General features: G+C 49.3%; 2 protein-coding genes across 6 annotated transcripts in view; both read left to right on the forward strand.

Annotated features, from left to right (window-relative positions):
• Window positions 1-632, forward strand: part of TANGO6 (transport and golgi organization 6 homolog) — a 176673-nt gene extending 176041 nt beyond the window's left edge. For both annotated transcript variants that reach the window (XM_037025309.2, XM_037025310.2), the window contains one exon: window positions 80-632. In XM_037025309.2, coding sequence (XP_036881204.2) covers window positions 80-256 — 177 coding nt within the window. In that variant the 3' untranslated portion in view covers window positions 257-632. The remainder of the gene's footprint in view (window positions 1-79) is intronic.
• Window positions 633-784: 152 nt separating this feature from the next.
• HAS3 (hyaluronan synthase 3) overlaps window positions 785-21538 on the forward strand; it is a 30138-nt gene continuing 9384 nt past the window's right edge. The window contains exons 1-3 of one of the 4 annotated variants that reach the window (XM_037025311.2): window positions 785-1299; window positions 14568-14670; window positions 18294-18929. In XM_037025311.2, the coding sequence (XP_036881206.1) occupies window positions 18294-18929 (636 nt within the window). In that variant the 5' untranslated portion in view covers window positions 785-1299; window positions 14568-14670. The other 3 variants (XM_037025312.2, XM_073225533.1, XM_037025313.2) reach the window with 3 other exon arrangements.

Consider the following 21538-nt stretch of genomic DNA (forward strand, 5'->3'; position numbering starts at 1 on the left):
ACAGGAGAAGGCAGTTGGCTCACTCTGAGAAATGCTGGCACAGTAGACACGTGGTCATGACACTGCCTCTCTCATGCAGGTGCTGCGGGACGTCCTCAAGGATCTCTACCACCTGCTGAAGCACGTGGTACATTTGGAGCCAGATGACGTGGCCAAGCTCCATGCCCAGCTGGCCCTGGAAGAACTGGATGAGATAATGAGAAACTTTCTGTTCCCACCACAGAAGCTGGAGAAAAAGATCGTGGTCCTGCCATAGGCCCGGCCCCAAGGATCTAGAAGTGGTGTTGGGACCACGCAGCCAGAGCAGTGCCCAAGCCTTCCAGCAGGGGGCCCCACGGCTTCCTCAGTGCTGATAGTGTGGCTGACTGCAGAGGTGGCTTTGTGTCTCTGGTCAGCTGTGTCTTTAGGCTGTCCTTCCCAAAGCGTCAGTTCAGCCACATTGCATCCAGCCTGAAGTGTGTGTCCTTAAAAGAAAAAAGATTACAGATCTCATTAACCTGCACATTTTTCTCTGTTCTGTAGCATTTAGAGAAGGATGTCTACCCAATGGAGTGTATATTTAACACAATTGAGGGAATTGACTAATTGGCCAGTCTCTTCTTGCATCTTGAGTAAAAGAGGTTGGTCACCCACTTGTCACTATCTGGATATTCTTTCAAGGTGAGGTGGTTTTTCCTTGTGATAATGAGGAGCAGCCAGGGCTAGTCACCCTTGGCTGCTCCTGAGGCATTTCAGAGAACAGAGATGCAGCTGGAGGCAGGGAGGGGAAGGAAATTGTTGTCAAAATATGCAAAGTGGAATAAAATATCTGGGCTCTAAGGAATAACATGTGAATCTGGTCCTCTGCTATTGAGATGGAAGGCTATGGCATTGCAGAGGACTTGATCTCCAGAAAAGGGAACCAAGCTGATTGAATCTTCCAGAGAAGGGTAAGCCCTGTGTTTGTCCTCCTGGGCCGTATTCTTTCTCTCCTTCTGCTACCGTTTGCACAGAGTTGCCCTGATTACAGGAAAAAAACCATCAAATGAGAATATTTATGTCCACTCCTTTAGGAAGAGGAATGCTTAGACAGTGGGTTAGTTAAATGTGTGCTTCAAAGTGCATTGTATGTTGGTGATCTAATGCCAGGTTTTTCAAAATCTTTTCAGATGCAGCACTGTGGGTTCCTCTTTATTTATTTATATATTTTGGTGACTGAATTTTGATTGCAGCTAAAAGAGATGAAAGAGACTGGCTGACTGCTTCAGACAAACCCTCTCTGTGGTCAGCAACTTGCCAAGGCTAGCACAGAGCTCCTTGGTGAGTCTTCAGCTTTGCAGTGCTCAGGACAGAATTTTATCACAGGATTTTATTCCTAGTCTCTGGAGTGACCAGGCCCAGGGGTACGAAAACACAATTTCCCCAAACTTTCAGGTGGTTGAAGGGTCTGTATACAAGCAGGCCCATTTGCTAATTAACAAGATACTTCTCTCTGACTGGCATACAGACACATTCTTAGCTTTGAACTTTTGCGGTGAGCATCCCTTCAAAGGGCCAACTTGTAGTCAGGGATTGTAAGTCAGCTTAGTGAGCAAAGAATTAGAACAAAGGCATAGATATTTTAAAGGAGTAATTCCATTCAGCTGGAGTAGCTGGATTAATTTCATTCTCCAAATCAAGGATATCTAGAAAATCAGGATTAGGGCTTTCAAGTCAGAGAAGAATTTGCCTTGAACCAGTTGAATATACACTAAAAACTCTTGGCCTCTTGGCCTTCCTTTATCTAGACTCCATACAGCCCACTTCAGGTCATCATACTGGATATGCAAGATGACTGATTTAACTTACAACTTTATTTGCATTAAATGCATCCAATTCTGAGGATATATCCTAATTGATCACCTTGATGAGACTGAGAAACTCTCTAGTCTAAAAACCTATGTAGTCTCCTAGGGAGGGCCTTAGACACAGTCCCTGTGTCTCCATTGATAGACTGCCTTTAATTTGAATTACTTGCGAAGTGGCTAAAAGCATTTGTTCTTCATTTATTTTGATGGATTCAATTTCAGAGAGTGACATTTTCTGACCTTGTTACCAAATTCACGGGGGAGATACTACAATGTAACCTTCCTAAACATGGCCAAAATATTAAAAGTTTCCAAATTATTAAATTATTCTTCCAAGTACATATCCATCCTTGAGAAACAGCATGAGAACTGAAGAACTTCAGGATAATAAAAACACAAACTCAGAAAAAAAAAAGACCCAGAACTGCAGGGGCGGATGGCAGGAGCAACAGTGACACGAAGGTGCATGGGGCCTGTGAGGTGTGTCTGCTTCTGCATAATAGCGCACACTCGTGCTTGCCTCCCACCTCCGCCCATCTCTCTGGGGCCGCCTTCTCCCTAGCGTCCCTAGTCTCCTCCGTGTTGCTGAAGTTCTCCTGGCCTCTCTTCTTCAGTCCCCTCCATTGCCCAGGAGGCTGTCACCAGACTCCCCTGGATCACTCACAGACCTTCTGCTTGGCCGAATCCCTCCTTCTCTTCCTTCTTTCCCTCCCTGGTCTCTTCCTCCTCCTCCCAGGCCTGCTGTCCATAGCCCCCTTGGCCTACAGAGGATGGCAGTGTGGCCGGAGACTTGCAGGGGGCCCAGAGCTGCGGCTGCAGCCAAAACTGCAGGGACACTTTCTGCTTCAGTGTAGACTGCTCGTTCAGGTCAGATTTCTGAACATTCTGGAGAATTCTCTGCTCTTTTGTTCTTCCTCCTTGGCACAGACTTGCCCTTCTCCAGTCCTCTGCAGAAGCCAGTCTGGTAATCTGTAATCAGAAATGCTCTTTGTCTCTCTCTGCACATGTGCTTTTCCGTATTTCATAATATTCTTCTCCTTTCTTCACCTCTCTTCATTCCCTCACTTTCCTGTGGCTCTGCCCACTCATTCATATGTAAGGGCTAGGTGCCAGGGGCTGGGGGTAGGAAAGCAAATAACAGACAATAACAACAATTTATTGAGCCCCCACTGTGTGCCAGGGGCTGCGCCAGGGACTGTGAACACAGCAGTGAACAAAACAGACAAAACCCATACCCCCAGAGGAAGTTTGTGTGGAAGCAGACAATAAATAATGAAATAGAATGTCAAATGGTTTTAAATTCTATAGAGAAAAGTCAGGAACAGGAGGAAGGTGTAAAAGATAAGTTGTGTAAAGAAGGCCTCACTGAGAAGTTAGATATGAGTAAAGATCGGGAGTATGTGAAGGATCTACTATATATTTAGGGGAATGGCTGGGAAAGGCCCAGAGGTGAGAATAAGTCTGACAGGTGTGCAGGAATGCTGGAGGCCAGTTGGCTGGAGCAGGGGGCGGGAGAAGAAAGTGGAGGGGAGGAGGCGGGGGTGATAACGTGCCAAATCGCAAGGAGCCTTGTGAACCACTCTGAGCAAGGGGGGCAGCTACAAACCTATTTCTACCTGAAACCCCTTCAGCTTGTTTGTGGAAGTGCTTTGAGGCCACAATGATAAAAGCTGTGAAAGAGGAAATGCTTATGCCCATTGGAGCTTCATACTCAGCCACAGGTTTTTTGTGTCCCTCTTTACCAGCCCCCCTTCTCTGGTAGCAGCAGTTTCTCCTCATTGGCCAAAGAAGAAAGAGGAAAGCAAATGTATTGATCTGCCTCCGTCCATACCCGCCCCTCCTCGCTCAGTCCCTCCCTTTGTGACGGGGTGAGTGAATGGAGCTGTGCCTGCCACCTGCCTGTGATTCTCACCAGCAACTCACTGCAGTGGAGGGGTGGCTGAGACATCTGAGAGGTGATCAATTGGTAGGAATAAACTGGGGGATGATTCATCCAACCTATACAAAAGCAGATTAGCTTCAGCAGTCTTTTTGCACAGGAATCAAAATCTCAGTTGGGATTTCAGGGGCAAAGAGGGCAGAAACAGAAGCTGAGTTCCAGGGTGGGCCGCGAGGGTTTGCCACTATTCCCTAACCACGGAGGCCTCCTTCCCTGAGCCCCTGGAAAGAAGCAGGCATGACCTCTGAGGGCCTGGCTGAGTCCTCCAGCAAGCTCTGCGGCCAGACACTCTGCAGGCAGATGCTCTGCAGTCACATGCAGCAGCCTCACTGCAGTGCGCACCTCTGACTTCAGGGAACTGAGTCGCTGCTGGGGGTTGGGAAGCTGTCTTCTTAGAATCCCGGCTGTGGCACTCGTCCCTGCTGGCTGGGCTCAGGCTGGGCTCAGCCCATCCAGAGTGTGCTGGCAGGAGAAGAGGAGTGCAGACCCTCACCGTCAGCCCTGGAGAGGGGCTGTGCACAGTTGTCTGAAGAGTCATTCCCGTTGTCCCACTCCACAGTTCTTCACAGGGCCTTAGGAGGTCTGCGCTGCCAGGAGGGCTCAGGCGTTCCCCGCACCCCAACCCTGCCCCATGACCCTCTGCAGTACCTGCTGGGCATAGGAAAGGAAGACCAGTTGCTTGGTGTTGCCTTTAGTTTTGAAAGTTGTTTTTCATCCATAAGCTTGTCTGATTCTCACAACATTGTGGAGTAGGGAGACAGGCTGTTGTTATCCCCCTCTGGTGGGATTTGGCTCCAGATCTCCTCCATCTCAGCCAGACTCTTGAATATCTGTTGAATACTATGGAGCTTCTCCCCACCAAAAAAAGGAGTCTAGAAGCAAAAGCCTTTCAACTAGAGCACAGTTTGGGAAGAAAACTCAAGAGGTCATGTGTCCACGTTGAGCCCCAGTACGTGTGTTTGACCTCCACTGGCACATACTGAGGGGTACCTATCAAGACCCCCGTGCTGGCCCTCCGCCCTCTCCCAGAGTGCTGAGGAGCGGTGAGCCCTCACATCTGGATGCCCTGGCTGCTTCTCTGTGTGTTTTCTAATAATATATGAATTATAACAAATTTAACATCTTTGTAACAAGGAAAGAAAAATTCCCACCATCTCACCTCTACTCCTACCCCAGAATAACCATGCACATTTAGGTATACATCCTTCCAGAACTTCCTTTCCTTTCACTCTTTTCCCAAATGAATACTAACATGCATTACTGCTTTCTGAAACAGAAATGGGATTTTAACTGTAAATTAAAATGATCCCATGTATCTTTTTCTTAGACATATGCTTGGAGACACTCTTCTGTCAGTACTTAAAAACCCCTGTCCTCTGTGACGACGGCATGCCTTCCTTGGGGTGGGTGAGCTCCAGCTGGGTTAAGCCTGTGTCTCCTGAAGGGCAGTTGAGTTGTTTCTAATTTCCAATGAGTCCTCAGTGATTCTCAGCATAAGTCTTTGCATACTGAAGTGTTTCTGTGGGATAGGTCCTGAGAGGTTTGAGTACTGGGTTAGAAAGCTTTAAACTTAAAAAACAAAACCAAACAAACAAAAAAACTTCAGAGGCTGGAGTTTTCTGTATACCAAAACCACCAACAGGGACATAACACACTCTGCAGGGATGCTCACCAGCAGCCATATCATGGCTACAAGTACTAGTTAGTAGCTTCTAAGTACTCCCCCCAGATAGAAATCCTGAGCCCCTGCAGGTCTTAAAAAGGGCTTTTACTAGACTCTCAGCTCTGAGACTGTCCTGCGTGTGTATTAGGGTATGGCTTCTTATGGGGTTTGCTGTGTCCTCAGGATAATAACCATGGTACCCAAACCAGACTCAGGACATAGGGTCTGGTGGCCCCTCAAAGTATTGAGTTCATCCTATAAAACCCGGGATGAATGATTGCCATAGCTTCACATCAGTGTACATAATAATCAGTTAACACTGTAAAGAGCTTATTATGCTTTTCTGTGCAGTTGACATATTTTAATCCACTCAGTCATCCCACTGGGCCTGTGAAGTAGGTATTATTTTATCCCTGTTTTACAGATGGGAAAACTGAGGCACACAAGAGGCTAATTACCTGCCCCAGATTACATAGCTAGTGATAAGTAGCCAAACCAGTATTTGGACCCAGGCAGTCGGGCTCTCAAAGCTGGGCTTTTAACTACTGTGCTTTGCTACTACCCAGTAGATTTATTTCCAGATGGTAAAAAAATTTTTAACATAAGTGAGGATAAAGAAAGTGTTTCTCTGCCTATTTAAATGGACCACTTATGTCAAGTTAAACTTCAGCCCTGATTCCCTCCAAACAGCGTCCTCCTACACCAAGAGCCAACCTGACACACAGAACTTGTTATATCTTGTGTTGGACCGTGTTGTTTGCCCAGCAGCTAGAGATGAGATTTGCTGAAGTTCCCCAGCCCACCCACTGCTGTACCTTGACAGCTTTCTTAAACTGGTTCCTGAAAGGCCTGTTCTTCTTCCTGGGGTGGCCAAGGTGGTAGACACCTGAGACTGCCTCCCTGGGAGCAGAGAAAGCAGGTCATGATGTGTTACGCAGAAAATGCAGCAAGTCTTCCCATCAACTCCAATCAGAGCCTGGAAATGTCTCCTTTGTTGTTTTGCTTTGTTTTGTGTATTACCCTCTCATCTCTGTAAACAGTGTTTCACTTCTCAGATTTCATTTTCAGAATAACAGTGGTTCATTTTAAACTGTTGTTTTCTGTGTCTATAGGTCTTACGTGTACATTGATAGCTCCATTCCATACCGGTTCCTGAGAGAAAAAATGGAGACTGGAAAAGGGGGTCCAGAGAGGTTAGCTCTTGCAAATGGGAAGAGAAAGAGGGAAGGGGAGACACAAGTACACTAGTCACTTGCTCTGTTCACTAGTTCTTCCTGTTAGCTGGTTCGCCAGCATGTGCCTCTGTTGGGAGATGCAGCACGCGGAGGGTGAGAGCAGCTCCCCGGGGAAGGGTGGTGGTAGGGGGCTGCAGGGCTGCAGGAGCACCCTCTCTGCCCAAGAATAGGAAAAGTGACTGGCCTTTAAGTGATTTATTAAATGATGTAAGATTTCATCTTCACCTAAAGCTGAAGCCCACTCAGAACAGTGCCTGGGTGGATCTTTTCTGCGCGGCTCTAGTTATCACACTGGGGAGAACAGAGCCACCGCCTCTGTACTTCCAGAGTCTCTGAAACTTGAACAGCCTCCCCTCCCCAATACAACACACACCTTTATTAGACCACATACCACTTTCAAACTTCAAAACCTATGGGACATATTAATCGTAGAGAAGGGCCAGCCTGAAATTTGTCTTGTCTTTTCTAAAGGAATGGTGTTCTAATGATTCAAAGAACTGGGGGTCGTATGAGTCCTCCCCACCCACCCCCAAACTGTGAGTGTCAGTGTTGTTCAGAGATTGCAAAGAACAAGGCTCCAGCATCAGCCCTGTGAGTATTCCCCTGTGGTCAAGGCCGGGACCACAGTGGGGAGAGAGCCTTGGGACTACCGTGCCCCAAAAGAGACAGCTCAGACCCGCTACCTTAACCCATCTTTCCGGTTAGAAAATCCCCCCGAAGTGCAGAAATTCAGTCTTTTAGAAAATGAAAGCTAATCCAAGTTGTTCATGGCAACTCTGTCCTCCCACTACCAAGGGCTGGCTGTTTTTCCCCCAGTTCTCCTGAGAAAAGCAGGCAGCACCTTTGCCAATGAAAAGATTGTATCAATCCAGTTCCAGGTACATTGCAGAGATGTGGGAACTGACCCTGCCCATCTGGTCCCATCCTCTGTCTTTCTCCCTGGTCCCTTCTGCCAATTTCAAATCAGCATCCTTTCTCCTTTTCCTTTTTTTTCTTTGGGCTTGATAGCTCATTTGCTTAATTGTTCAGTTTTTGAGATCAGTTCATTCAAGCGGGTATAGCCAGCAAAGTGCTAGAGGAAAATGGATAGATACTGGTACGCTCTGGAGCTCACCTCCAAGATTGGCTGGCTCTCTGCCATCCTCCCAGTGCCAGAAGGGCACTTGAAAATTTCAGCTGAGAATCGTCAGGATGTGCTCTCAACCCTGGATGCGCAATAGAATCACCTAGGGCATTAAAAATGGAGTTCAAGCCTGAGGCTCACTCCCAATGATTCTGACTAAATTGATCTGGGATAGGGTCCAAGCATTAGTGTTTTTTAAAGAGTTCACTAGGTTTTAAAACTATTAATGTGCAGCAGTCAGATGGGAGAACCACTGCATTAGCTTACCTGGTAAGAAAGAGTATGTGTGTATTAGGGGGGGTGTCCTAACTGAAAAAAAGATCTGCTGATAGTAGGACATACTTTGGGGGCAGTCACTCCCATGAAGGAGCTGATGGAAACTGCCCCTTGCATCAGCTCTTCTCTGATTGCTTTTATGAAAGATCCAGCTTTGGACCTCCTCTGTGACAGTGACTCAAGACATCTTTAATCAGGAAAGAGGACATGAAGCAGAAGTGCCAGCACATTTAAGAACTGTTGTTAATGGTGGTGTAACAAGAGCCAAATGAATATGGAACAAGGTTACCTCAAGTGATTTGTTCCCCTCCTGCTGATCTGGCAACCAGGACTGTAGACTGGGATTGTGTTATGTGTAGTTCTGGGAAAGAGTGTATGCACTTGTGTAGTGAGCAGGCCTGCATGTGCCGGCTTTGTGTACAGTGTACAGTGAGTCGTGTGCACATGTGGGTGTGCACACGCCCAGAGGTAGGTTTACAGCATCCAGAGAGCCCCTGTCCCTGGGGCTCCCTCAGGCAGGAATGCAATGCTGGTGACATCATCGTTCTTGGACATGTTTTTTTTCAGGAAAGGGATCATTTCAGGGCACTCCTGAAATGTGTGTGAAAGGCACTTATGTGTGCCTCCCTTCCTTTCCCAGGAGCACGGTGCTCCTGGATGAGGGGGTGAGTGGGGGCTGCAACCATCTGGGATGTGCAGGGCAAGCCATGAGCGCTGGTTTGGGGCTGTGTTGCCAGGGGAAGGAGTCTTTATACTTTACTCAAACGTGCTGCGTGAGGGAGCACAGCTATATGTACTCCTGCCAGGCCTGTTAGATTCTCTCAAAGGTACAGTGAGATGGATTTAAAGAAAGCAAATTACTTGAGTTTTGCCTTCCACTAACCCTCTATCCTGGCCCTCCCGGCTTTACTGCTTTCTTAGTAGACTGAGGTTTCCGAACCTTTTTCACACGAACCCATGTATGATACAGACTGTACCCCACCCAGAGCCAGCTTAGAAGGAAATTCTGTGAACTCAGAATTCATATTTTTAAAAATACATTTTCATTACAAAATTGTTATACTTAATAGAAATTTTGAATCCAGTTAAAAGAAGATAAAAAAATAGAAAATTTGGAGACTAGAAAATGGCAAAGAGAAAAAAATCCATTGCTCCACCACCCAAACAAACCTGATCTTTTGAGAGAGAAGTGAAATTCTCTCTTCTTAATTTATAGAATTTAAAAGAAAACAACATAAATATAGTCATTTGACTGTGACAGTTTTGTATCCTGCTTCTTTTACTTAACATTACATCATAAGCATTTTTTCATATTCCTACATTGTGTTCATGAACATGGATTTTTAGTAGCTGTAAAATATTCTACTAGTAAGGTAAATTATGATTGAAAGTCTTCTGGATTTTGTTTCTGCATTCACCTAGGGGAGGCAGAGAAAGGATAGATGGCTGGGGAGAGCTTTTTCTGTTCAGGATTCCAAGAAAAGCATCTCTGGGTTTAGTTTGCTATTCGGTTCTTGCTCTGGTATGCCCTGGTAATCCTGACCTTCAAGCCAGCATAAAAGAACCTGGCCCCTTTAGTGGGGGCTGAATGCTCCAACACCAGCAGAGCAGAGGCCCCTTAATTTGAAATGAAAATGTTTCTTCCATCTCAGGAGACAGAGACTTGAGTTAAAATCTCCCCAATGTAACTGCAGGACAGAAGAGTCCTTCCACTGGCTTCCTCAAACATAGCACCTAGAAACGGGACTGATTACAGAGTACTTGTCCGTTAGAGGAGACTGTTATGAAAGGATAACTTTGTTTGGTAGTAGCTACTTTGCTGTAGTCAAGGCACACACCTTCCACTTTGAATTATGTATTAACTAGTACTGCGGATTAAGCTGCCTTGAAGAGAAAGCACTATTTAGTTAGCTGGGCGACATAACGTGCTACTCTTTGGAGGCCAGTTTATATTCACCTTCATTAGCTTCAAGAGGTTTTGACTGTGATCAGCCCAGGGGAAGCTGAAAGGATGAAGCCCGGAGGCATTGGGGAGCCCTGGTAGCTTGGCTGCCATCCCTCTTCTGCTGTGCTGTAGCTAGAAGCTGGGGGCTGGGTGCCATCTAGGTGCACTGAAGTGTAAGGTTAGGAGGGGTGGCAGCCTGTAGAGCTAGAATCTCCCTCCTCTGCTCCCCTGCCCAGTCACTCGCAGGGAGACCAGCAGAGTGGCAGCACCTGGTTACCAGCATCACTGTCCCGCAGCTTAAAGCACCAGTTGATGGTGGGAGAGATTGAATAGCAGACTCCTGTTGGTACAAGGTACTTGAGCGTTTCGAGAGTTCAGATTTGAAAATGAGTGGAAAGGTGAAATCTTTGTGGAACTGTCAGCTTCGGTTACCTCCAATCCTTAAAAACTTTGTGATGAGGGAGGCCCTTTCAACTCTACAAACTGTTAGACATCTCTTTCTCTTGGTTATTCCTCTACTTCTAGCCTCACTTGTGCCCAACATAGTAACACTGCCGGCTCTCAGCTCCACCTCTGCAGGCAGCACCAACCATTCTCATCGAGGTCCCTCCTTGGCCCTTTACTGTGGTTTATCTGTCTCTTCCGGTGTCCTTCACCCCTTCCTAGTTCTTACCCCAAAGTATCACTAATCAGCTATCCCCACACAATATTTGTAACCTTTTATTACCTTGCACAAACATCTTCAATAGCTCTCCATCACCTACTGGATAAATTCCAAAGGCCTTATTAGGTCATTCAAGGCCTTCCAGAATCTGTCCCTAGCGCCCTCCCTCTCAGCGGCTAGAGTTTATCAGGCACTTCCTACGTAGGCGCAGTTGCAAGTTCTCCAGGGTAAATTTCTTGTTTCATCCAGGCTTCTCTTTGCTGTCCTTCACAAACACACCTCACCCGGCGAGGATGTGGAGAAAGGGGAACCCTTCTACACTGCAGGTGGGAATGTAAACTAGTTCAACCGTTGTGGAAAGCAGTATGGAGGTTCCTCAAAAAACTCAAAATAGAAATACCATTTGACCCAGGAATTCCACTCCCAGGAATTTACCCTAAGAATGCAGCAGCCCAGTTTGAAAAAGACATATGCACCCCTATGCTTATCACAGCACTATTTACAATAGCCAAGAAATGGAAGCAACCTAAGTGTCCATCAGTAGATGAATGAATAAAGAAGATGTGGTACATATACACAATGGAATATTATTCAGCCATAAGAAGAAAACAAATCCTACCGTTTGCAACAACATGGACGGAGGTAGAGGGTATTATTATGCTCAGTGAAATAAGCCAGGAGGAGAAAGACAAGTACCAAATGATTTCACTCATCTATGAAGTATAGCAATGAAGCAAAACTGAAGGAACAAAACAGCAGTAGACTCACAGAACCCAAGAATGGACTAACAATTACCAAAGGGAGAGGGACTGGGGAGGGTGGGTGGGAAGGGAGGGATAAGGGGGAAAATGGGGCATTATGATTAGCACACATACTGTAGCTGGGTGGGGGACACGGGAAAGGCAGTATATACAGAGAAGACAAGCAGTGATTCTATAGCATCTTACTACACAGATGGACAGTGACTGTAATGGGGTATGTGGTGGGGGATGATGGGGGGAGTCGATGCATGAGGGCTTGATAATGGGGGGACTTGATGCATGAGGGAGCACAGTTATATGTACCTCCCGCCAGAAGATCTCAATAATATGTTCACTTTGAACAAGCGCTAGCCCAACTAACATTTAATATAAAATTTAAAAAATCTATAAACCAAAGCATTTACTAAATCAAAGTATAGGTGATAGAAATTATACTATGGCGCTATAGAGGAAGTACCATAAGGGAAAGATGAAAGATGTATTTACAGTATAAAATAGCAAAGATTACTACCTATACCTTTTGCATAATGAACTAACTAGTAACCATAATGTTGCTCATGTAATTGTAGATTAATGATAACAAAAGAAAAAGATAAAACACACCTCACCCATTCCTCCACCTGGTCCTGTTCTTAAGCTCTTCTTCCCACCTAGAACTCTCTTGCCTTCCTATGCAGTCAGCTCAGTTCTCCACTAAGCTGCCCAGCCCATTCCAGCTCACAGAGATCTCATTCCTGAAATCTTCAAACTCTTGTTGAAGAGTTGTCTCATCAACATTTCATTATAAACTGCCTTATGCAGTGACTAAACTTTTCAAGTGTATTTGTCTTAAAATGGATGACCGTCTAGATGGTAGGGACCAGCCTGAGCTTTCCCAGTACCAAAGCACTAGTCTCTCCTCAGAGTAGGTCTTCAGCATTTGTTAAATGAGTGTTAAAATGCAGCATCAATTTTCTACTACTGAGTTGAATTGCGAGGCTGTGTAAAAGCCGATTCAGCAATATCTGAATACATGTTTTTAAGTGATTGAGTGCAGAATTAGTCCTATTTCTAAATCCCCACTGGTAATTTGAGCCTTATTGTATCAGCCCCTTAAAGATTCCCCTACCTCCCTCCCCCTGAAGAGATGAATGCAAATAGGGCACTGCAAACTGGGTGTTAATTATGGGCAAGTCCTCCCTGGCATAGACTGATCCAAAGGTAAAGACTCTCCTAACTGCCTGATAACACCAGATTGCTGGCCCTGCAAATCAGAAAAAGACAATTTGCTCCTCAGGGGAAGCCATTTAGGGGACGAAGCCAATTGGTATGGACAGAGTGTTTGCTGTTCTCATGAGGATGCATCTGGACCCCTCTTCATTTAGGAAGTTTTAACTGACTAGAGAGAGAGGTTGTGCTGTACCGACCCATCACCTTTAAACCCCCCTGGAGCCAGCTAAGTGAGATGGGCAATAAGCCTGTGGGACGAAGTTGGAGCCTTAGAAATGAACTAGGCATGAGATGATCTTGGACAGCCCTGGGAAACTTGCACCCAGTCATGTTACTGTTGTGCTGAGGGCAGAAGAGATCTTTTCCAAACTGGCTGTTCATTCCTTAAGCTTCTAAACAGGTCACTTGGAAGCAGCCAGTTGGCTGCATATGACTCACACATTTTACTTGGCCTGTGGGGTGTTTTTTTTAACATTTGAATTAGTTGCCAACACTTAAACATTAGGAGATTTCACATAAAAATCTGGATTTCTGGCTTCTCTTGACAACAGTGCACTTGGCCACACTAGGCCTTCCTCCTCACAGGGACACCTCCTGGAGAGGGGGTATTCACTCCCCACCAGGCTGCTGCTTTCATTTTTGTCCCTGCACATGTCCCTTCTTGTTGTCCCTGATCTAAAATGTTGCAGATTGCAGATTTGGGTGGTGGTAGGATCAGATAGCTACTCCAGTCTCTGGCAACTCTGCTCTGCCATGTCCCTGGCTGTGGAGGAGGGGACCCAGGGCTCTGGGAGTCCATCTGGGAGACTGGGCATTTTTCATTGACTCTGATCTCTGAACTTCCTGTCCCTTCATGTCGCATCGTGGAGGGATGGGCATTTAGAAGCCATTGCCCTGGCAAATGGTCATCTTCTGGTTGAGTTAACTGGAGCTAACTTTTCCTGAGCACTTACTCTCAGCCAATCTCTTCAGTCTTTGTAAGAATGCTGTACAGACTCAATCCCATTTCTGGGATGAAGACACTGAGGTTAGTGCCACACAGCTAGTGGCAGAACTGACTCCATAGACTTCTTGTTAACCAAGGGCTTCTCTCTCCACCTGTGTGTTATTCTTATTAGGGCCCATCTGAACTTTGAAACTCATAGCCACTGTGGATCAAAAAAAAAACATACAAAGAAGTGTTTAAACCATATAGCATATTAATGATGATTCTCTGAAGCCAAAGTGTGAAATGATTGGATTTCTTAATGCAGTGGGATTCTGGAGTGGGTGGGTAGGTGTGCCAGGGGTCTATGCTTGCCTGGGTGACCGAGATGGAGTTTATTGGCCCAGAGTGAGTCAGAGTGGGCAGGAAATCCCTGAGCCCCTCAGACTTCTGAAAGGAACAGTTTTTGTCCAGGCAACTCAGGTTTCTATAAATTTGTTGCAGTTTGGGAAGAAGTGATGGAAATAATCTCAGGTGTGCTTGAAGGACATGTAAATTCTTTACATGTCTTTTAAAAACAAGTCTTTAATTATAAATTAAAATTTATTTCAAGTTGTCCCAAGATTTGGAAACTCGGTGTGTTCAGCTGGTTCTAAATGTTTCCTCTGCTGTCAAATCCTCACCTCTCTTGGACTGCACCCCATGTCACCCAAGTCTAGCACCAGTGTTTAGGGACCTGGAAACCACTGGAAAGAAGGTCATCTGGATGTCGGAAATAAAGGTGTAAAAAAGGGGGAGGAGAATTTGATTTTGACTTTAAGACACTGTAACTTCCAAGGTTCCTGCAAAACCATTTGCAGCTATTGCAAATAGCCTTAAAGTCATCAGCGCCCCACTGCGGAATTCAAAGCTAAGCTTGTCACAATTGTTAACACCTCCTCTGAACAGTCTTTCTATATTTGACAATTACTCTCTTCTGTGCCTCTTTTTTTTGCCGGCAGGAAGGTTCAGCTGTCTCGGTTTTAGGTCGTACCCAAGCAGCGAACAGTCCCTTCACATGCCGCAGTCAGGGGAAGATTTCTATCCGCTCTCCCGCTTTGCAGGGTGAGTAGGTTTTGAGGCTTAGAAAGCGGGGCGAGGGAGAGGGAGTAACGGAGAGTAACAGTTTTGGAAGTCTCTACGGATTATATAGTGAGTTGACGCTGCAGGTTATAGATTGGGACAATGACCGCCTTCTCCTGGGCAAGCTGGCCCCGGGGCGAGCGCGGAGGAGCTGGTCCGTAGGCCGGGTTTGGGGAACCCACTTCCGAGGGCGCAAGGACTGCGAGTCTCAATGGACCGGGGCGTCCCGCCGAGCGCCGGGCTGCTTGTAGGCTCCTTCCTACTCAGAGGGAAAGGGGTGCTCCTGGTGGCCCTCGGGGGAGCCCTCCCACTCTTCTCAACTTCCCCGGCCCCAGGGCCGGAGGAGGGCGCCTCTCCCGGCGGGGACGCGCTCGGTACTTAAAGGCGGCTCGGCGCGGCTGGCGCTCGTCAGTCGGAGCGCGCGGCGGTGGCGGTGCACCGGGAAGCGGGGCGCGGCGAGGAGCGGGAGGAAGGGCATGGAGCCGCCGCGGGCCCGCTGAGCACTGGAGCGCGGGCAGCGGGCGGCACGGTGAGCGCGGGCCGGGCCAGCCGGCCACCTCGGAGGGGCGGGCCCCGCGGAGGCCCCAGGGGTGCCGCTTGCCGAGCCCGCGGACCAGCCCCTCCCAGACCCCGGCTCCCTCGGGCTCCCGGCGACCCCGGCCGTCGCGCCCCTCGCGGGGAGGCGGGCTGAGGGCTGCGACATCTCCGGGCTTCCCGGCTGCGGTTCCAGCAGCCCCCTCTCCACTGCCCCTCCTCCCTTTCTTCCTCCAGCCTCTCCTCCCTTCCTCCCCTGCGGCTCCTGGTTTGTGAATGGATTAGGAGGCGGCCGACCGTACGGGGCACGAGGCGGGCTGGGGTCTCTCCCGCCCCCACGCCCGTCCGCTGGTTCGCACCTGCCCAGGCACCGGGATGACCGGCGCCCCGGTTCCTACGGGCAGGCGGGGCCATATCCGCGGGCCTGGGTTCCCCTTCCCTCATCAGCTCGGAGGGCCTGGAGGGCGACTGGGAGCAAGGGAAAGAGCCCCCACCCCTCGCAAAGTTTGCATTCCGCCGCGTGTGGGCCCCGCAGCAGGACACACCTGTCAGCTGGAGAGGCTGCAGACTGGGTAGACCCGCAAAGTTTTGGGGGGTAGATTGACAGCGTGCGTTCCTGGTTGGGGTTTTTCTCCTGTCGTTTGAGGGGATAGGGCACATTAAGAGTCGCCAGCCTCGTGCCCTTGAAGCTGGGTGCAAGTTAACCTACAGGAGCCGAGCTCTTGTGGATGTAGGGGGTAGTTAGCCTACGGCGGAGGGCAGGATGAGAGGCGGTCGGTACGAATTAGCCAACGGGGGTACGGGATGAGAGGAGGTCTCGACTCTCCTCCGCTGGCTTGAGGTGACACGGCCCCCATCTGGGCAGGGACAATCAGCCAGATCCTGCCAGCGCCGATTGCTCATGGGGTCTCCGGCTGCGGGGCTTTCTTGGTTCTCGGTGGGGTAGGGGATGCCGGGATATTGCCTCCAATTCCTGCTCGGGGTTAGGGGCCCCAACCTGGGAAAGAAGGGGCCGGCGACACTGGGGATGCCGCCTTTGTCTGAAGGCACACTTTGCCAAAGGTAGTTGGGGGCCCCGGGAGATGAGCGGGATTTGGTCCGACTGATTCCATGGTTTTCTGGTTCCTTTCCGGCTGAGTCGTGGGAAGCCGGCACGTGGGTGTGGCCGGCGCCGTCTTCGCCAGCAGGCAGTGCTCAGGCGGGAGTGAGAAGCGTGGCGAATGCCTTCCCGGCTGCGTTAACCTGGTGGGCAACGCCTCCGGCACTGCACCGAGGTGGGGCGCTAGCGCTCGACAGGTTGCTGGGCTGGCCCCTGCGACCCCCGCCTTTTCCCAGAGCGCAGGTGGGCAGTGGTACCGGCAGCGCCCTCTCGGCATGTGAGCTCTAGAGGCAGGCGGTGTGCTCCCGGGCCGTGGGTGCACGGCCTGGAGCCCCACCGGGCCGCAGAGGCGTGCGAGGTTAGCGGGGCAGTGGGGGAACCATCGTCCTGCAGAGTAGGCACGCGGCAGGCTCCCAGGGATGGTGGGGCAGAGCGCCCGGAGACCACGCTTCCCGGAGAGGCGAGGCTGCCAACAGCACTTTCCGGACCGAAGCTGTTGGAATGCTGCTGGTGCCTGAATCCCGGGCTAAGGCAGCCAATTCCTCCGTGTTCCTCACCCCTCTTATATGAGACGTGGTCGGGGAACAGGCACTGTTCCCCTGCCAGGAAGGTGTGTTTTGATTGAAGTGGAGCTCGGGGGTGGGTTTCAGAAGGACTTGAGTTAGAGCAAGCTGAGAAGTGAGACCTAATTGTCTGTAAAGGGTGGCTGGTGGTGGAAACTGGATTCTCCCTATCAGGCAGGTGGCAAGGGGAGGAGATGGGGGAGAAGGCCTGGGTCAGAATGAAGAGTGGGGAGCTGTCCTCATTTGCCGCCTCCTCCCCATTCAGCTTTCCCACTGGGCAGTCCTTCAGGGCTAAAAGACCTTCCATTTTAGGAACGATTTACCTGAGACCTTTGGGGCAAGAAACCATTAGAGATATCAGGCTCCGAGAACTTGGGCAAGGTCAAGGGAGCCAGGAGGTGGTAGAGCTGTGTCTCAAGCACAAGTCTTCCGGCGCCAAGACCTAAGCGTCTTTTCATTGAAACACAGCTGTTTCCCACAGGGCCAATACTGTGTGTCCTGCCTTACTGCAAAGGAAACCTGGCCGTCTTTCCAGTAGGGTGAGCACTAGGACCAGGTGGGCGCTCCTCCCCGGCAGCCATCCTCCCGGGCTGCGGCAGTGGTGGCTGCAGGTCCCTCTGGCGCCCTGCGTGCTGGGCTTCAGAGCTGTCCACACCCCAACTCTTTCCTCTTCTTTCCCTTGTCTGCTTTTCCTTTCTTTCCCGCCTTTCATGTAAATGAGAAAAAGGTGAGAATGCAGAGAACACAGGGAAAACTTTCTCTTATTTTGCTTTTTCAGAAAGGGATGTTGATTCCTTCTTTTTTCCCTTGGCACCTCTTTATGTTTCCTGCTGTTTCGTTTCTTCTCTCCTACTTTCTTCACCATTGTGGCTATGCTTTACTGGCAAATATTTCTTTCCCACAGCACAATCTCCCAGTGGATACAGGGCGGATAGAAGCTGTTGGGCCACTGGCCACCTCCCTGCCTGTCTTCTCTCTGGCTGCTGCTGTGCTCAGCCCTGCCTCAGCCTCGGGCTCACTCCTGCTGCAGCTTGCCTCTGAGAGCTTTGGGTCAGGCATCAGTTCTGCCATCCACCAGCTGGGTATCACATAGCTCGCTCTGGCTTTGGTCTAAGGATATAGTAAATGTTACTCTGGGCGCTTCATGTATGTAACCCGTTTAACCCTCAAAGATGCTAGAGGTAGTGCTGCAATCCACATTTTACAGAACTGACTAAAGGTCAGAACATAGTCACCCAGATAGTGAGAAGCTGAGCTGGGATTTAAGCCACAGTGGTCTACAATCTTAGACATGCTCAGTAAGTGGCAATGGTTTTTTATCAGTGCATCATTTCCCCTGTTCTGGGCCAGGCCCAGACAAAAGGCACCCACTCCCATTAACTGACCCCACATCTCCTCCCTTCTCCCAGATGCCGGTGCAGCTGACAACAGCCCTGCGTGTGGTGGGCACCAGCCTATTTGCCTTGGCAGTGTTGGGTGGTATCCTGGCAGCCTATGTAACAGGCTACCAGTTCATCCACACAGAAAAGCACTACCTGTCCTTTGGCCTGTATGGTGCCATCCTGGGCCTGCACCTGCTCATCCAGAGCCTGTTTGCATTCCTGGAGCACCGGCACATGCGGAGGGCAGGTCGGCCACTGAAGTTGTCATCCCCATTGCGGCGCTCGGTGGCGCTCTGCATCGCTGCATACCAAGAGGACCCTGACTACTTGCGCAAGTGCCTGCGCTCGGCCCAGCGCATCGCTTTCCCTGACCTCAAGGTGGTCATGGTGGTGGACGGCAATCGCCAGGAGGACGCCTACATGCTGGACATCTTTCATGAGGTGCTAGGCGGCACTGAGCAAGCTGGCTTCTTTGTGTGGCGCAGCAACTTCCATGAGGCGGGCGAGGCCGAGACGGAGGCCAGTCTGCAGGAGGGCATGGACCGTGTGCGGAATGTAGTGCAGACTAGTACCTTTTCATGCATCATGCAGAAGTGGGGAGGCAAGCGAGAGGTCATGTACACAGCTTTCAAGGCCCTTGGTGACTCGGTGGACTACATCCAGGTAAGGATGCCTCCCTGGGAGCGTGTGGCCATGTGGATTTGTCCAGCCAGCTGGGCATACTCCAGGAATTTTAGGTCCTGTCTGAGTGCCTTGTGTTGTGTACATACCCCTCTGCACTTACGGCAATAAGGCATAATGGTTCCGACCAGCAGTCCTGGGGTCAGAAAGACCCGGGCTGGGATCCTGCCTCTGCTTTTACTTAGCTCTGTGACTTTGGGCAGGTCTCTCAACTGGGATCCCAATAATAATAATAATAATAATAGCACATAGATACTTCCTAGCATTTACTTCCTAGCAAACAGTGTCATAGGCATGTCATATGTATTTGTTCTTTGAATCCTCATACTCTAGGGGAAGAAGTACTATTATTTCCACTTGCACGTGATCCTGAAGCAGGGAGAGGCTAACTAACCTGCCTTATGTCACCACTCAGCAGTAGAATGCAGAGCTAGGATTTGAGCGAAGGCAGTTTGTCTCAAGTCTGCCCTTACCCACTGTGCAATACTACTTCACCATTGGCAACATGAGGATGAGCTTCTTCATAGAGAAGTGTGATGAAGAGGAAAAGAAGTCATGCTCCAAAGCACTCAAATATTGTTTTAGTCATGGGCCAAGAAGTCGTACTCTCCTGGATGTCAAATTCATGTCTGAGAGGTGGAGGGACACAAGGTGTGATTCATCTCCTAGCATGATTCTGTAGCAGTCTTGGCAGGGCTGGGACCCTGAACAGACCCCACCTAGCTTCCAGTCAAAGGGGTCACTGATGCCAGCCTGGTTATTTTATTAGATTATTTACAAGATTAACACAGCTCCAATTTTCAAGTAACAAAATTTAGAACAGATTAAAGCTCATCCATTTTAGTACCAAGTAAAAACTGACACCAGGACCCCCATATTTCTGGGGCAGCATCCACACTGTCCCTTCTTCTGTTTCCTTCCTTCTGGCATGTGCCAGAGGCTTCTGCTCACCATCTGAATAAATCTCTGTTGTGGTGGCCCACCTGTATACCGGCTGAGCCTTGCTGACAGCATGTTGGGCACTTTGCACTTCAATTTTCTGTGCTGTATCCACCCACCATTAGCTGGCCATAGATTTTTGTTTTTGGCTTTTTAGAAAGTTTCATCCTCACATGAGAGTTGGTACATTTATCTGTTTCTTTTATCAAGGACATCTTCAGTCTCATGGGGAGGGATGTGAAGCAGTTCTTGATTCTGCAGTTCAGGAAGGGTCAAGGGCCTTTGAAAGGCCAGAAAAAGCCCAAGCTCTGGTACATGCTCAAGCTACAATGACTCTCCTCTACTTCTCTGAAGCACAGGATTCCCCCAAGCCTTCTCTGCCGTACATCTGCCTTTCCTGATCATTTCTTGTATTCTGGTGGATCAGCAAATAGACTCATACACCTGAAGCAACCCTAGGCTTCAGTCAATGAAAACTGAGTGGCTTTCAGCCTGTCTTCCATTAGCTCTGTTAGGGTTGTGTCTTTCCCTAGGAGGGGAATAGCCCTGTCCCAGCCAGTGGGGAAACTTACACAGTCAAGAGCTCTTAATTTCTCTAATCCTGCTCTGCTAGAAAGACCTCCTGGGAGTGAAGGAAGCCAAGGAGCAAGGAGAATGGGCTGGGCTCAGGGCAGGAAGTAGCCAGGAAACCACCAGCACAGAAGCCTGGCTTGTAAGCTGAGGAACCCTGGGACCTTCACAGGTATAGGCCAGGATGTAAGGATGGGTTGGTGGGGAAGTAGGAGCGAGCAGTCGTGATGGCTGTGCCTGGTTCCCCATCAGCCTTCTGCTGCTGCTTGCCCATGGCCACCCTGTCTTCCAGCATGGAGAGTATGCTGGGCGGGGGTGAGGTGTGAGAGGCAGCCCCCTCCTGCAGGCTAATGGGCTCTCACTCAGCCCATCAGGGTTTATCAGTGGATACTGTTCTTTGCTCTGTCAGGGTGCAGGGAACCAATTCCCCTACCCAATGGCGATCTGGGGCTTTTTCTATCATTTCAGTGATTATCTAGAAAACAAGGAGCCAGCCTCCAGAGTAAGTGTTCATAGCCCAGGTTCAACAACTAATGGAGCTACCCATTAGAATCAGAGCATAAGCCTCCTAGGAAGGATGGGTGTGCAGGATTTGATTCAGCCTCTGACTAGAGGCAGATGTCGCCAGCTTCTATGCCCATCCAGAGTAGAATCCAGGTGGAGAGCAGCCCTTGGCCATCCTGTGCCCTATCTATCTTAGAGACTTGGTCAAAGGGAGCACAGAAGGCCTGGCAGCCATGTTGGGAGGGACTGTGATTGGGTAGATACATACATCCCCTGCTTGGGCTGCAGACTGTCCAAGAGGCCAGAGGCTATAATAGGGAAGACTCCTACGGGAAAGCAGTGGAAGGTAGCCTCTAGTCAGGGCCATTTCTTGGCCTTCTGAGGAGTGCCTGCTGGCCCTGGTCTGCCACTGTGCCTGTCATCTGACTTCAGTGACTTGTTCCTCCTTTATTCCAAGGGACTCCATGAGACCATGTGTGTGGTACCGGGCTCCAGAGGCTAAAAACTTGTCCAATGCTAAACATTTCTCCCTTTCCAGGCCTGGCACCAACAGTCTCCTGGGTTTCTCTGTCAGCATA

The sequence above is a fragment of the Manis javanica genome, chromosome 17, assembly GCF_040802235.1.
Source record: "Manis javanica isolate MJ-LG chromosome 17, MJ_LKY, whole genome shotgun sequence".
NCBI classification, from domain to species: Eukaryota; Metazoa; Chordata; class Mammalia; order Pholidota; family Manidae; genus Manis; species Manis javanica.